This window comes from Myotis nattereri (genome assembly GCF_964212035.1).
Source record: "Myotis nattereri genome assembly, chromosome: 17".
Lineage (NCBI taxonomy): Eukaryota > Metazoa > Chordata > Mammalia > Chiroptera > Vespertilionidae > Myotis > Myotis nattereri.
The window spans coordinates 400,067-416,014 of NC_138092.1; the positions used below are offsets into that span (position 1 = coordinate 400,067).

At 66.9% G+C, this 15,948-nt stretch overlaps 2 protein-coding genes across 4 annotated transcripts; one reads left to right on the forward strand and one right to left on the reverse strand.

The window, feature by feature from the left end:
* Positions 1-3,126: 3,126 nt before the first annotated feature.
* OPLAH (5-oxoprolinase, ATP-hydrolysing) lies at positions 3,127-13,594 on the forward strand (the record flags this gene model as incomplete). Of its 3 annotated transcripts, none has more annotated exons than XR_013997104.1 (27): positions 3,127-3,197; positions 3,652-3,875; positions 3,948-4,139; positions 4,555-4,654; positions 5,212-5,335; positions 5,667-5,862; positions 5,943-6,108; positions 6,216-6,354; positions 6,432-6,499; positions 6,593-6,858; positions 6,990-7,102; positions 7,189-7,359; positions 7,566-7,703; positions 7,794-7,932; positions 8,044-8,156; positions 8,365-8,516; positions 9,009-9,169; positions 9,257-9,358; positions 9,454-9,628; positions 11,363-11,547; positions 11,665-11,811; positions 11,906-12,040; positions 12,263-12,375; positions 12,506-12,663; positions 12,827-12,987; positions 13,101-13,198; positions 13,448-13,589. XR_013997104.1 is itself a non-coding variant. In XM_081111636.1 (27 exons), the coding sequence occupies exons 2-27, from the start codon at positions 3,705-3,707 to the stop codon at positions 13,592-13,594; spliced, it is 3,867 nt and encodes a 1,288-aa protein (XP_080967762.1). In that variant the 5' UTR covers positions 3,127-3,197; positions 3,652-3,704. The 3 variants fall into 3 exon arrangements, 2 of the variants coding, with proteins under 2 accessions (XP_080967762.1, XP_080967763.1); XM_081111636.1 differs by having other exon boundaries at positions 12,226-12,375; positions 13,448-13,594; XM_081111637.1 differs by lacking the exon at positions 12,263-12,375 and having other exon boundaries at positions 13,448-13,594.
* LOC308533331 (sphingomyelin phosphodiesterase 5-like) lies at positions 13,281-15,770 on the reverse strand (the record flags this gene model as incomplete). Its single annotated transcript, XM_081111272.1, has 7 exons — positions 13,281-13,803; positions 13,877-14,012; positions 14,099-14,162; positions 14,249-14,338; positions 14,415-14,555; positions 14,772-14,844; positions 14,937-15,770. The coding sequence occupies 7 exons, from the start codon at positions 15,768-15,770 to the stop codon at positions 13,657-13,659; spliced, it is 1,485 nt and encodes a 494-aa protein (XP_080967398.1). The 3' UTR covers positions 13,281-13,656.
* Between the last annotated feature and the right edge of the window lie 178 nt (positions 15,771-15,948).

The following is a 15,948-nucleotide window of genomic DNA, read 5'->3' on the forward strand; positions in this document are numbered from 1 at the left end:
GCCCTAGAGAACCACGGTTCCGGGAAACCTGATCCCCACTTCCGGTCTCAGAGAACTACAATTCCCGGCGGCGCCACTTTCCTCACTTCCGGTCCCGGGGAACTTGGGCAGTGCCCGCCCAGGACGCCGGGCTGAGCCCGAGGTCAGCAGCCGAGCTGGAGGTCCGCGGGGGCAGAATTCCCGGTTCCCACGCCGGCCTGGTCGCCCGCGCAGGGCTCGCCTTCGCTCGTCTTTGGATCCGGGAGTCCCCTCAGAGGCTCGCAGGCGCAAATGCATCTATTTGTCCAAGAAAACACACTTTCTCTTACTGTTTAGTGTTTGCATTTGTTCACTTGAAAATAGACACATGGGTCCTGGCTGGTGTGGTGTAGTGGATAGAGCGTCGGCCTGCGGACTGAAGGGTCCCAGGTACGATTCCAGTCAACGGTACAAGCCTGGGTTGCCGGCTTGATCCCCAGTAGGGGGCGTGAAGGAGGCAGCCAATCAATGATGCTCTCTCATCATTGATGTTTCTATTGCTCTCTCCCTCTCCCTTCCTCTCTGAAGTCAATAAAAATTTATTAAAAAATAAAAATGTGACCATGTGTATGCATAATACAAAATCATGTGTCTACTCCAGTGATGATGAACCTATGACACGCATGTCAGGTGACACGCAAACTCATTTTTTTGGTTGATTTTTCTTTGTTAAATGGCATTTAAATATATAAAATAAATATCAAAAATATAAGTCTTTGTTTTACTATGGTTGCAAAGATCAAAAAATTTCTATATGTGACACGGCACCAGAGTTAAGTTAGGGTTTTTCAAAATGCTGACACGCCGAGCTCAAAAGGTTTGCCATCACTGGCCTAGGGACTAAAAGGTCCCAGGTTCAATTCTGGTCAAGGGCATGTATCTTGGTTGCAGGCTCAATCCCCAGTGGGGGGTGTGGAGGCAGCTGATCGATGTTTCTCTCTCATTGATGTTTCTAACCCTCTATCCCTCTCCCTTCCTCTGTAAACAATCAATAAAATATATATTTTAAAAAAAGAAGAGAGTCCTATATGTTATGTAAACCCAATTGTTGGCCTGGAGTGCCTCCCCTGACCCCGAGAACCTGCAGACCTCAGATCTCTTGTAGGGCCTGCATGTGAGGCCTCTTACAGGGTGCCTGCCCTCTGTGACAATGCCACTCCCTGCACCCCTGTAACACCCCCACCACCTGGCACAGGTGGGTGGGGACCTGGACATGGTGGCCAGATGAGCAGGTGGGGATGACTGGCTCTCTACCCCTCTCCTTGCAACACGGTGCTGAGCTGGGACGAAGAAGCTTTTGTCACCCCGCTGGTGTGGCTCAGTGGATAGAGCATTGGCCTGCGGACTGAAGGGTCCTGGGTTTGATTCCGGTCAAGGGCACATGCCCAGGTTGCAGGCTCCATCCCCAGTAAGGGGTGTGCAGAAGGCAACCGAGATCAATGATTCTATCAATTGATGCTTCTGTCTCTCCCTCTCCCTTCCTCTGAAATCAATAAAAATATGTTAAAGAAGAAGCTTCTGTCCTCCAGGAGGGATCTTCCTAAGGGACCCCAAGGCCTGGGTGGGACCCCACTGGTCATGTGGCCGTGGCCCGTGTGCCTGCTCCAGGTGGTTGGACTCACTGGGCCTGGCCCTGAAGCTCCGGAATGCCCGGAGCCGGGGGGGCAGGGGTTGCTGACCTCACAATGGCGGGGTCTCCGTCCCTGGCTAGCCCGCTGCTGCTGGTAGCTGCTGCCCCCAGCCCCCCCACAATGCCGGGCATGTCCCTCCTCAGCAGCTACGAGGGTCTGCGCCAAGAGATCCGGCGGCTGGCCCAGGAGAACGAGGAGCTGCGGCGTTTGGTGCAGCTGATCCAGGAGAACCAGGAGCTGAAGCTGGTGCTGAGGAACCGCGGCAGCAGCCTGGGCTTCTACAGCTCGGCGCTCCTGGCCGAGGGGGCCTCCAGCCCCCGGCTGCCCCGGCGCAGGACCCTCAAGTTCAAGGATGCCGAACGCGGTGAGCGGCACGGGGCACGGGGGCTGTACCGGGGCCGCCAGGCCTCACGTATTCGGCTTCTGCCAAGACAGTTAAAAGGAGGGAAACCGCCCGCCTGCATGGCTCAGTGGTTGAGTGTTGACCTATAAACCAGGAGGTCACGGTTGGATTCCAGGTTTGGGGCTCAATCCCCTGTAGGGGGCGTGCAGGAGGCAGCCCATCGGTGATTCTCTCTCCCTCTCCCTTCCTCTCAGAAATAAAATATATATTTTTTAAAAAAAGAAAGAAAATGGAAAGAAAGCGGGACTCCAGGTGGCTCCTGGGTCTTGGCCAGACGCTGCAAGTGGGCAGCTGCCTTGGACCTGGCAGGTGGGAGGTGGCCCCAGGCCTCACCACACTCTGGAGGCCTCGGGCGCCACGGAGCCAAGGGGATGTGAACCGAATAACCAGGGCCGGCTGCCTGTCGCTGCTGCAGCCAACGGAGCAGAGGCCGGCCAGGCTGAGTCCTAGATGAGCGTTTATTCCAGTCCTGCCGGCAGCGCGGGGAGCAGCAGGCCGTGCACACACACCTGCTCTGCACCCTAAGGGGTGGACGGAGAAGATGACGGGGGGCAGGAATGACTGGCGTGGGGAGCAGGCCAGGGGCTGGGCCAGGGGCGGGAGGGGCGGCCAGTGGGTAAGCTTTCCCCGACGGTAGGCAGTTCTTGAAAGAGGATGGACGCGGGCTCCGAGGCCGACTCCCAGGTCCAAGGCCGACTCCCAGGTCCGGGCGCACAACCCCCGGCCAGGCAAGCATGTCCTTTCTGTAACCAGAACTAGGCAAGCACGGCTAACTGGCCATGGTTAGTATTTCCCGTAACCATAGCTAGTCCCCAATATTCTACTTTTGCCCCCAACAGGGAGACAGGAGTGGGTGCGCTGGAGGCGCAAGGCTTGGCGGCCAAGGTGCCTGCAGCCAGGCGGCGGGGGAGGGGACGCGCCGGCTGGAAAGGCCCCCGCCCGCCGTCCGGGTGGCTGCCCGCCCAGGGCAAAGGCAAATCCGGGCAGGCAGAGCCTGACGCAACCAGGAGAGCCCGGCGCACTGGGACTGGTCGGGCGGGGGGCGGGGGCGGGGGCGGGCCCGCTTCCGGGCCGAGCGGCGGTGCGGGTGTGGGCGGTGCGTGCAGCCGGGACAGACGGCGAGAGGCGCGCAGCCACCCGGCCAGGTGGGTCCCCGCACCCGGACCCGCCGGTCCACCCTCACCGCGCGCTCCGCTCCTCCCCGCCCCGGCCGCTCTCCCCCGCCCCGCCCCGTGGCTGCGCAGGCTCCACCTGCTCCCGGTCCGGTCCGTGTCCCACAGGCCTGGGCTCGAAGGTCGCAGCACTGGGAAGGGAGCTCCCCTCCCTGCCTCCTGGTGCCAAAGAGACGGGACCCCAGGGCCAGGGCTCCCCCGTGACAGGCCCGCTGCAGGCCCAGGGCTTTGGCCCCACCAGGGCCGTGAGGGGGCGGGGGCATCAGGCCTGGCCCTGGCCCTGCCTCAGGCTGCCTCTGAGCCTGGTCCTGCAGCTCCGCCTCCGCCCAGACCTGGGTGCCCCTCCCAGCCCTGCCGCCTGTGGGTGAGACATCTCTGCCCTCCTCCCAGGGTGAGCCCTCCCGGCTGACCCCTGGTCTCTGTCCAGTGTTCCCAGGACTGCAGCCTGAGGAGTTCCTGCTGGACTCCAGCGCCGTCGCCATGGGCAGCCCCGAGGGGCGCTTCCATTTTGCCATCGACCGCGGAGGCACCTTCACGGACGTCTTTGCCCAGTGCCCAGGGGGGCACGTGCGGGTCCTGAAGCTGCTCTCAGAGGACCCTGCCAACTACGTGGACGCCCCCACGGAGGGCATCCGCCGCATCCTGGAGCAGGTGGAGGGGGGGCAGAGGGGCGGGGCGGGGAGGGGCCCAGGGCCAGAGGCCTGACCCCACCGTGGTCCCCAGGAGGGGGGCGTGCTGTTGCCGAGGGACCAGCCTCTGGACACCAGTCGCATCGCCAGCATCCGCATGGGCACCACGGTGGCCACCAACGCGCTGCTGGAGCGGCAGGGGGAGCGGGTGGCGCTGCTGGTGACCCGCGGCTTCCGAGACCTGCTGCACGTGGGCACCCAGGCCCGGGAGGACCTCTTCGACCTGGTGAGCTCCCCCGGGCCAGCAGGCGGCTGGGTCCTCGTGGGGTGGGCAGTCCGTGGAAGGGGCACTGCCAGCCCCAGGCCACCCGCTGATAGGCAGCGAGGCGGCTCTCGTGCTCCCAGCACTCAGAACGGCCACATGTGCTGTTCCCGTCACGCTGGGCCCAGGTGTGAGGTAGCCCACGCTGGCCTGTTCCCCTCTGGGGGAAGGACCTGCTTTTGCGGGGGAGTTGCGAGGGGGGGGGGGGAAGGGAGCCGCCTCCTGGGTGGGCCGTGCTGGGGCCGCCCCTTCTGACTGTCTCCGGGGCCTGCCCACGGCCTGTTGGGACATATTTCCTTGCCTGCACGGCCCACCGATGCAGGACCCCAGCAAGCACCCTCAGGCCGGGGCCCCCCCGCTAAGCCTCTGCCACCCCCAGGCTGTGCCCATGCCCGAGATGCTGTACGAAGAGGTGCTGGAGGTGGACGAACGAGTGGTGCTGTATCGTGGGGAGCCAGGCTCCGGGACGCCTGTCAAAGGTGTGTGCCTCGCCCTGGCTGGTGTGGGTCAGTGGACAGAGCGTTGGCCTGCGGACTGAAGGGTCCCGGGTTCGATTCTGGTCAAGGGCACTTGCCCAGGTTGCAGGCTCGATCCCCAGTGTGGGGCGTGCAGGAGGCAGACGGTCCATGATTTTCTCTCACCATTGATGTTTCTCTCTCTCCCTCTCGCTTCCTCTCTGAAATCAACAAAAAAAATATGTTTTTTAAAAAGGTGTATGCCTCCAGCCCTAGCCGGTTTGGCTCAGTGGATAGAGCATCGGCCTGCAGACCCAAGGGTCCCAGGTTCAATTCCTGTCAAGGGCATGTACCTCGGTTGCGGGCTCCTCCCTGGCCTGGGCCCTGGTCGGAGGCGCGTGTAGGAGACAACTAATCCATGTGTTTCTCTCACAGGGATGTTTTTCTCTCTTTCCCTCTCTTCCACTCTCCCTAACAATCAATGGAAAAATATCCTCGGGGGAGGTCTGAAAAGTAGACAGGTGTGTGCCTCCACGGCAGGATCCCGGGGCCTCTGATGGGCAGTGGTGGCCTCCTTGCAGGCTGCACGGGGGACCTGCTGGAGGTGCAGAGGCCCGTGGACCTGGGGGCCCTGCGCGGGAAGCTGGAGGGGCTCCTGGCCCGCGGCATCCGCAGCCTGGCTGTGGTCCTCATGCACTCCTACACGTGAGTGCGTGTGCCCGGTCCAGGGCTCCCGGCGGCACCTCCCCCTCTGAAAGGCAATGCTCCAGGCCCTGGGTTTCGGCCCCAACCAAGGCGTTGGGGAAGTGGGGGGGGGGGGCATTAGGCCTGGAGCCCCAACCTACCCAGCCCTGGCTTTGCCTCAGACTGCCTCCTCCCAGAGCCCCTCCCAGACCTGGACGCCCCTCCCAGCTCTGCCCCCCCTGGGGTGGGGGGGCGAAAGCCTCCTGAGCAGAAGGCCAGGACCGAGTGGGGGGCAGTGGTTGGGCGGTGGGGGCGGGGGTGGGAAGGGCAGCGCTGCAGGTCCTTGTCGCAGGTGGGCCCAGCACGAGCAGCAGGTGGGCGCGCTGGCCCAGGAGATGGGCTTCACACACGTGTCGCTGTCCTCGGAGGCCATGCCGATGGTGCGCATCGTGCCGAGGGGGCACACGGCCTGTGCCGACGCCTACCTCACCCCCGCCATCCAGCGCTACGTGCAGGGCTTCTGCCGGGGCTTCCAGGGCCAGCTCAAGGTGAGACCCCCGCCTGCCCGCTCCAGCCCCCCCTCCCCGGTGCCTGCCCGGCCCCTCACCGCCTGCTCACCCGCCCGCAGGACGTGCAGGTGCTGTTCATGCGCTCCGATGGCGGCCTGGCGCCCATGGACGCCTTCAGTGGTTCCCGCGCGGTGTTATCCGGCCCCGCTGGGGGTGTGGTTGGCTACTCTGCCACTACCTACCAGGCCGAGGGTGGCCAGCCTGTCATTGGCTTTGACATGGGAGGTATGAGGGCCGAAGGGTACGAGCCTTCCAGGGGAGGTTCCGCAGCCGGTGGGCAATGCAGGCATCCAGGTCTGCGGGGTGACACTCACCACCAGATCCCCCACCAGGCACATCCACCGACGTGAGCCGCTACGCGGGGGAGTTCGAGCACGTCTTTGAGGCCAGCACGGCGGGCGTCACCCTCCAAGCCCCCCAGTTGGACATCAACACCGTCGCAGCTGGTGGGGGCTCCCGCCTCTTCTTCAGGTCAGCTCCCCACCTGGGCCAGGAACCCCTGCCCTGCCTCCCAACCCGCCTCCAATTCCAGTTGTCCCTCCCCCAAGGTCCGGCCTGTTTGTGGTGGGGCCGGAGTCTGCAGGAGCCCACCCTGGCCCCGCCTGCTACCGTAAAGGTAAGATCTGGGGTCCCCCTGCAGGACCCTCCCCTGCTGCCCAGGCCCACCCACCTCTTCAGCCCCCAACCCCACACTGTGCACACCTCCCAGGGGGCCCCGTGACCGTGACGGATGCTAATCTGGTTCTGGGCCGCCTGTTGCCTGCCTCCTTTCCCTGCATCTTTGGGCCGGGAGAGGACCAGCCTCTGTCTCCGGAGGCCTCCCGAAAGGCCCTGGAGGCTGTGGCCACCGACATCAACAGCTTCCTGACCAACGGGCCTTGCCCCGCCTCCCCACTGAGCCTAGAGGAGGTGGCTATGGGGTTCGTGCGTGTGGCCAATGAGGCCATGTGCCGGCCCATCCGTGCCCTCACGCAGGTACGCCGCCTGCCTTTGCTCTTGCCCCCAGCCCCGCCCCCGGCCCCTCCCACTCAGGCAACCCCCTGCGGGTGAGGGGTCAGGAGCTGAACAGGGTAGGTTAAGCCCCTGACCCTCCTCTGGCTCCCTAGGCACGAGGTCACGACCCCTCGGCACATGTGCTGGCCTGCTTTGGAGGAGCTGGTGGGCAGCATGCCTGTGCCATCGCCCGGGCCTTGGGCATGGACACTGTGTACATTCACAGGTGTGTCTGGGCCTGGGGCCTGGGGCCCAGGATGGGGGACGGCCAGGGGAGGCTCCCCTCACCGCCCTGTGGCTCCGTCTCCCTAGGCACAGCGGGCTGCTGTCGGCACTGGGGCTGGCGCTGGCCGACGTGGTGCACGAGGCCCAGGAGCCCTGCTCCCTGCCCTACGTGCCCGAGACCTTCATGCAGCTGGACCAGAGGCTGAGCCGGTTGGAGGAGCAGTGTGTGGACGCCCTGCGGGCCCAGGGCTTCCCCAGGTGGGGTCCTGGGGGCTGGGCTGGGCTGGGCCCAGGGCTTGCAGCATCCCAGGTGCCCTCTAGGCTGGTTCAGCACCTGACTTCCCCGATGATGCCAGGCCCCCTTCAGGCAGTGCTCAGGGAGGAATGGACCCTGAGGCTGGAGGAGGTGAGACGGGTGTCCTCGTGGGGTGCCCGTGTGAGGGTCCCGCCTGTGCACCCCGCAGGTCCCAGATCCACACCGAGGGCTTCCTGCACCTGCGCTACCAGGGCACGGACTGCGCCCTGATGGTGTCCGCCCACCAGCACCCGGCCACTGCCCGCTCTCCCCGCGCTGGCGACTTCGGGGCAGCATTCGTGGAGAGGTACGCCAGCTCGAGGCCTGGGAGCCCTGGTGGGTCACCTGCTGGCCGGGCCGCCTGGCCCTGACCGCTCCCTCGGGCCGGTGGGCGCAGGTACATGAGGGAGTTTGGCTTCGTCATCCCTGAGCGGTCGGTGGTGGTGGACGATGTGCGGGTGAGGGGCACTGGCTGCAGTGGCCTTCGCCTGGAGGACGTCGCCAAAGCCCAGATGGGGCCCCCTCGGGTAGACAAGGTTAGTGGCCCTGCCACGCACACCCACCTGTGCCCTCGGGGACACGGGCAGGTGGGGATGGGGAGGCAGGGGACCGGGTGCTGGGCCTCCTTCACCCCCCCACCTCCTCAGATGACCCAGTGCTACTTTGAGGGGGGCTACCAGGAGACCCCCGTGTTCCTGCTGGGAGAGCTGGGCTATGGGCACAAGCTCCAGGGACCCTGCCTGATCATCGACAGCAACAGGTGGGCTGAGGCCGGCCAGGTCGGGTCCTGGGGGTGCAGGTCGGGGCCACAGCTCTGGGGGCCTGGCAGGGGGTTCTCTGGACCGAGGCTGCAGGAATCTGGACTCTAGGGTCCCATTAGGTGGAACCCCCACCTGGGGAAGTGAGGTTCCTGGTTGGGAGTGGGGTCTGGCTTGGCCCCTCCAGCCGCCCTGTGCCCCTGCCCCCAGCACCATCCTGGTGGAACCGGGCTGCCAGGCAGAGGTGACCGAGACCGGGGACATCCGCATCTCGGTGGGGGCCGAGACCCCCGGCACGGTGGGCGCCCAGCTCGACCCCATCCACCTGTCGATCTTCTCCCACCGCTTCATGAGCATCGCGGGTGAGTGTGCCCTGCCACTGTCCTCCCGGCCCTCCTCCCGGGGGGTCCGGTGGGGGGTCTGCCAACCAGGCACAGGCGGTGCAGAAAGTGTTGCCGGGGAAGGGGCAGAAGCAGGATCGTGACTGACCGGCCGAGCAGCGTGCCCCTGGCTCTGCGCTGGCACCGCCTCCCTGCACCCGCCGGCCGCGGGCAGGGCGTGCTTCCCTCCGCCAGCAGCCTCTGGTTGTGGGCAGGAAGCAGGCTCTGGCAGTGAACCGACCTGAGCAGGGCCAGGCCAGGGGGCCCAGGACTTGCCTGGCAGGGCAGGGACGGATGTGGGACCCCAGGTTCTTGCTGGGGCTCCAGGCCGCGGTGGGGGAGGGCGAGACCTGGCGTCCAGGTGGGCCGCCGCCGCCTTCGGGGCCTGGCTCAGGGCCGTGGGTCCTGCCGCTCCTACCGGGGGCGGAGCTGTGGGTGAGGTGGGGCCAGCAGCACCTTCACTTGTTCCTCCAGAGCAGATGGGCCGCATCCTGCAGCGCACGGCCATCTCCACCAACATCAAGGAGCGCCTGGACTTCTCCTGCGCCCTCTTCGGGCCCGACGGGGGGCTGGTCTCCAACGCTCCCCACATCCCTGTGCACCTGGGCGCCATGCAGGAGACCGTGCAGTTCCAGGTTGGCCAGGTCCCTCTTCCTGCCCTTCTCATCTGCCCCACCCCAGCCCCGCCCCTTCTCGACCCCCAACCTGTGTCCTGGCTTCAGATCCAGCACCTGGGGGCTGACCTGCACCCTGGAGACGTGCTGCTGAGCAACCATCCCAGCGCCGGGGGCAGCCACCTGCCAGACCTGACGGTCATCACCCCGGTGAGGGCCTCTGCCTGGGGACCGGGGGGAGGGGGGAGGAGCGTGCCAGAGGGGGCATGGAGGCCAGACAGCTGACTGCCCCTCTCCACTCCTAGGTGTTCTGGCCGGGTCAGACTCGACCTGTGTTCTACGTGGCCAGCCGTGGGCACCACGCCGACATTGGGGGCATCACCCCAGGCTCCATGCCCCCGCACTCCACCGCCCTGCAGCAGGAGGGCGCTGTCTTTCTGTCCTTTAAACTTGTCCAGGGAGGCGTGTTCCAGGAGGAGGGTGAGTGGAAGTGGGCCTGGGGCTGGCGTTGGGGATTCAATGGGCTGCTGCCTCCAGCCAGGCCGGGGCAGGTACGAGGCACAGCCCAGGGGCCCAGACCTGCCTTGAGGTTGGGGGAGCAGGTGGCGACTTGACCAGAGGCACTGAGCTGAGCTCTGCCTGGGCCCGGGAAGGAAGGCCTTGGTGGTCTTAGGGGCCGGGAGTTGGCTGAGATACTGCAGGGACCAGGGCAGGAGGGCAAGGAGCCTGAGTCCAGGTGTTTGCCATCTGCCCTGGGTTGGCACCGCGTCTGGGGGCTGTAGGCCCTTAGAAGGCGCAGGTCTAAGTCATCGGGTGCTAGGGCCGCGGCGGCTGTGAAAGGCCCAGCCAGGTGCACGCTGGTCTGCCTGTGCCCCCTGCCCACATGCAGAGTGGAGGGGGGGCCAAGGGGGTGGGATGGGGCTGCTGCAGTTACCCTGGGGGTGCTGAGCCTTACCTGGGCAGCGAGAGTAGAGTGGGGACAGCTGTTGGAGGTCGGGGTTGGTATGTGATGGGATTTGGAGGTGGGGGGACAATGGAGTCTGCTGCACAGCTGGAGGGTGGAGCTCTGGCTCTGAGTGAGTAAGAGCTGCTGCGGGGATGGTGGGACCGAGGGGCAGTGGGGCCCAGGAGGGAGGAGCAGCAAAAATACAGAGCAGGTGCCCAGCTGGCGTGGCTCAGTGGGTGAGAATCAACCTATGAACCAGGAGGTCACAGTTCAATTGGAGGTCAGGGTTCCATTCCTGAGCAAGGGCACATGCCTGGATTGCGGACTCGATCCCCAGTAGAGAGCATGCAGGAAGCAGCCAATCAGTGATTCTCTCGCATCATTAATGTTTCTCTCCCTCTCCCTTCCTCTCTGAAATCAATATATCAGAAAAGAAAATACAGAGCAGGGTTGAGGCTGTAGCTGTCTGAGAGCCCAGGGCGCATCCCAGCGTGAGAGGAAGTGACAAGGCAGGATGGAGGGTGGGGTAGCAGAGCCGAAGAGAGTGGCCCAGGTTTAGCTGCTCCCTTGGTCAACGGGGATAGAGGGGAGGGGGCAGGGATCATGGGAGGGACATGTGCAGGAAGGTGGCAGAGGACCCAGCAGCCGGGTCCTCAGAGAGGACTCAACCTAGACTCTAGGGGGGTCTTTCCTGGTGTGGAGAGGGGGCCCCTGGGGCAGGACCTGCACTGTTTACTGGGGGCTGGAGTCTTCATCCAGTTGCGGGGGAGGGGGGGCGGTTGCTGCACAGATGGCCACATTGATGCTCTTTTCAAAGCGATTGGCTTGGGGGCAAGTGGGGGCTACAGGGATGAGGGCCGTGTAAGTGGGGGAGGGTCAAGGGAAGTGTTTTTTTCCCCTGGGAAAGGGGAGGTGGGACCAGAGAAAGCTTGAAAAGAGTGCGCCCAGGAGGTGAGGAGGCAGGACAGGAGGCAGCGAAGGAGGGAGGAGACTTTGCTGAGGGACAGTTATGCCCTGACAACCCCTGGCCCCGCACCTGCCTGCCCCAGCCTCCGGGGCTTGTGGGGGCTGAGGTGTGGGAAGGAGAAGGCTCCACGGATGAAGGAGTGGGCTTTCAGGGCGCTGGAGGAGCCAGCAGGGCTGTGGGGAGCCAGTGAAGGGCCAACATGGGGCCCACAGTGCCCAGCTGGGGTGCAGCAGGTGGAGAGCAGGGCACCAGGCAGCCCCCGGGCTTGGAGGCTGGCTCAGTGGTGACTCCGTCCACGCAGCGGTCACCGAGGCCCTGCAGGCCCCAGGCAAGATTCCCGGCTGCAGTGGGACTCGGAACCTGCACGACAACCTGTCAGATCTCCGGGCCCAGGTGGCAGCCAACCAGAAGGGCATCCAGCTGGTGGGGGAGCTCATCGGGCAGTACGGCCTGGATGTGGTGCAGGCCTACATGGGCCACATTCAGGTGGGTCTGGGGCACAAGCAGGGGGGCAGCTCTGTGCCAGCCCAAGGCAGCTGGGGGGGGGGGTGCTTGCCCCACCAGGGAGGTGGCACGGCTGCCTCTCAACATTCTCCCTGCCAGGCCAACGCGGAGCTGGCCGTGCGGGACATGCTTCGTGCCTTTGGGTCCTCCCGGCAGGCCCGGGGCCTGCCTCTGGAGGTGTCTGCCGAGGACCACATGGACGATGGCTCCCCCATCAGACTCCGCGTGCATATCAACCTGAGTCAGGTGCGGCTGCCGGAACCGGGACCCGGGGGCGGGGCGTCGGTGGCATGGCCCCCTTAGCGCTGAAGGCCTCTCCCCGCTCCCCTCCGGTGGGCAGGGCAGCGCGGTGTTTGACTTCAGCGGCACGGGGCCTGAAGTGTTTGGCAACCTCAACGCACCGCGGGCCATCACGCTGTCTGCCCTCATCTACTGCCTGCGCTGTCTGGTGGGCCGCGACATTCCGCTCAACCAGGTGTGCAGGCGTGTCCCGTGTGTGAGGTCAGCGGGTCGGCCCTAAGCCCAGGTCACCCTGAGCAAGCCCAGGGCAAAGCCAGCCCAACAGCCCAATAACAGGCGGAGGATCCTCGAGGTGCTGCGGGTGGTGGCCGGGACACAGATCTCCCCATTGACCCTGAGAGCGGGCCCCGCCCTGCACAGGGCTGCCTGGTACCGGTGCGCGTCGTGATTCCCAAAGGCTCCATCCTGGACCCTTCCCCGGAGGCGGCCGTGGTGGGCGGCAACGTGCTCACGTCGCAGCGCGTGGTGGACGTCATCCTGGGGGCCTTTGGGGCCTGCGCCGCCTCCCAGGTGCGGGTGGGCGCGGCGGGTTTGCTGGGGCGGCGGGTGGGGGAGGGAGGCAGGGGCGGGCCTCGGGCTGGGCGCGCGGGGAGCGGACGCGGACGCTTCCCCAGCCTCAGCGACCGCTCGTCCCCGCCAGGGTTGCATGAACAACGTGACCTTGGGAAACGCGCACATGGGCTACTATGAGACGGTGGCGGGCGGCGCGGGCGCGGGCCCCGGCTGGCACGGGCGCAGCGGCGTGCACAGCCACATGACCAACACGCGCATCACGGACCCCGAGATCCTCGAGAGCAGGTGCGGGGCGGGGCGGGGAGCTGGGCGGGACGTGGGAGCCGGGCCCGGATTGGAGGGCGGGGGGAGGGCGGAGGCGAGGAGCCAGTCCTGCGTTGGTGGGCGGGGCGAGGGCGGGGGCGGGGCCGGGACCACGACCACCTCGCTGAGCCGCCGGCCCGCACAGGTATCCGGTCATCCTGCGCCGCTTTGAGCTGAGGCTGGGGTCCGGGGGCCGCGGCCGCTTCCGGGGCGGCGATGGTGTGGTCCGCGAGCTGCTGTTCCGGGAGGAGGCGCTGCTGTCCGTACTGACGGAGCGCCGCGCCTTCCGGCCCTACGGCCTCCACGGTGAGCGCCCCGCCCCCGCCCCAGTCGGTTTCTCCCCCGCGCCCGGTCTCCTTACCCAGCCCCCCTCCCTTCCTGGCCTCCTGGGCCACCCCAAGCCTCGCCTCTCCCTGCAGGGGGCGAGCCCGGTGCCCGCGGCCTAAACCTGCTGATCCGCAAGGACGGCAGGACGGTGAATCTGGGCGGGAAGACGTCGGTGTCCGTGTACCCCGGGGTAAGCTCTGTCTTCTGCCCCGTCCCGTCTCCGTCTCCCCAGCGGCGATCGTCCCACAGAGGGGGCACAGAGTTGCAAAAGTAACTAGCGACCCAGTTTAATTCGGCTTCTGGAGAAAAGGAGGCCGCAAACCCGGCTCCATGGCTCGGGCTGGGCTGTGCGTGGGCTGCTGTGGGGATGGGACCGCAGGGGGGGCGGGGGCGGGAGCTGGGGACCACGCCTGCGCTGAGCCGTTCCTCTGCTCCACAGGACGTGTTCTGCCTCCACACGCCAGGTGGCGGGGGCTACGGGGACCCCGAGGACCCCGTCCCACCGCCCGGGTCGCCCCCGCAGCCCCCCTCCTTCTCCACGCGCGGCAGCGTCTACGAGTACCGCAGGGCCCAGGAGGCTGTGTGAGGGAGGCCCCGCAATAAAGAGCCACTCAATCGTCCTGCTCCCGCCGCTGCGGCGCGCCCGGCTCACGCGTTGCCTCCGCGCCCATCTTTCCCCCGGGCCTCGCGGCTGTCGCCGGTGCCTACGTGCATCGAAACTCGGAGCCGAAGTCCCACGGCCAGGTGGTCAGTGAGCCCTGCCAGGGCGGTGCTGAATGTCACCTGTTCTGCTTCCTGGGGGGCGGGAGTCAGGTTGAGGGGTCGCCCCAGCGCCAGCCGGCCCGGCGTCCTGAGCTTGGGCACTTACTGGGCTCAGCGGGCCGCCGGGCACTCCGCGGTAGGTGATGTAATCCAGGCGCCGGCCCCGCCAGGGCTTCGCCCGGGGGCCGCCGTGAGGAGGGCCTGCCAGGTAGCGGTGGCGACCTTCCTCCTGCTCCAGGGCCCTGAAGAGGGGCGGTGTCATCAAGGCCAGGGCGCCCCTCCGTTCGGGGCTGTTCGGACGGGGCCTCGCCGCCAAGTCGCCACTCACCTCCGCAGCATCTCCGGGGAGCAGGCCACGGAGTGGCGGAGCCTGGATGTGCGCAACATCGTTCCTGGGGGCGGCGGGGGAGGCTGGGTCAGCGGAGCGCGGGTCAGCGATCCCTCCTCCCGGGGCCTGTCCCCCGCCGGAGCGCCATACCCAGGGCCCACGGCTGCTCCCGGCGGGTGTCCAGCCGGCAGGGGTCCCGGAAGCGGCTGAAGAGGGGGTGCTCCTGTTCCCGCGCGTCACCTGCGGAGAATGGCCGGCGCTAGGTGGGCGGGGCCGCGACCCTGCCCCGCCCCGCCCCTCCGCGGGCGCCCCTCACTTCTGCAGCAGTTGTCAAAGTTCAGGTCCCCCAGGAGCACGCTGAAGGCCACGGTTTCTTCGCTGGGGCGGCTCTCGGCCTCAAACTGCTCGGCCCAGTTCAACAGCTGCGTCAGCTGTTGACAGCGCAAATGTCCGTCCCCTGCAGGTGGGGGCGGGGCGGGGGGAAGGCTCAGTTCAGGGTGCCCTTTAGAATCCGGAACACACAACCGAACCTCCCCACCACCCACCCTGCCCACCCCCTGTGAGCCCACCCAGGCGCTCCAGGGATTCGCGGTGTCTGGGGCAGCGAACAAACGGCGGGGAGGATGGGGGTCCATCTGCCCACGCGCCCACAATCCCGCCCCCCCGGGCTCACCACTCGGGGCATGCAAGTGCGTGCAGTGCAGGAAGCCCACGATGCGGCGCCCGTTCAGGATGCCCACCTGCGCCTGCAACACCACGGACAACCCCAGCAACCCTCTCCCGTGGGACCCCACCCCCTCCCCGGCCTCCCGGAGCGCAGCCGCGGGTGGGCGGGTACCTGTGCAGAAAGAAGGCCCTTGGAGGCCAGCGCGTCCTCGCGGCGAGCCTGGGGGAAGGCCCGGAAGGCGGCGCGCAGCAGCGGGTAGCGCGAGGCCAGCAGCAGCCCGCTGCCCAGCACTTTGAGGTGCGGCCCAGGCTGCAGGCCGAACGTACCCACGTCATGCAGCACTGGGCCCAGGTTGGGTGCCAGGCGGCTCACCAGGGGGCGCGCCGCGCGCAGGTCGAACACCTCCTGCAGGCACACGAAGTCCAGGCCCTCCGGCAGGGCAGCCGTCAGCACCCCGCAGGGCGCCCCAGGCTCGGGCGGGCTGCAGCCCGTGGCCCCGTAGCGCGAGGGCGAGGAGCGCAGGCCGGCGAGCAGCAAGGCGCCCGCGACGTCCGCTCGCCGCTGGGTGTGCTGCAAGTTGCTGAAGCGCGCCAGCCCGTCGGGGAGCAGGCACAGGTTGGCGCTGAGAAAGCCGAAGCAGCGCGCGGGCTCTGCCGGGGGGCGCCAGGGCGCGGGGGGCGCCCAGCCTGGCGGAGGGGGCTGGTAGCAGAAGGGGCGGCGCCAGGCCTGCAGCGGCAGCCAGAGCAGCAGGCCCGGCAGCGCCAGGGGCAGGCCGAGCACCACCAGCAGCAGGACTGCCGCCCCGGCCCACACGGCCAGGCGCAGCCCGTCCAGGCAGGTGGGGCGCACCCGTGGAGCCCAGCATCCCAGCAGCTGGTCCAGGGCCCAGTAGGCGGGGAAGAGCAGCGCGCGGGCCAGGCCGTGGAGGGCGTGCAGCACAGGGTGCGGGAAGGGCGAGGGCCTGAGGGCGCCGGGCACCGGGGGCCAGTCCGGCTGAGAGTGCATGGCGCGCGGGGCTTCTCGGCCGGCCGCGGGCGCCTCAGAGACTCATCTGCGAGTTGACCTGCAGGTGCGTCCGCCGGAACTGGTGCGGGGCCGCAGGGGCCGAGGCCAGGGTCAAGGCCAGGTGGCGCAACCTGTGCGCGGACCCGGGAAGGTGCCCGAGAGCCTGGGGACGCGCGCA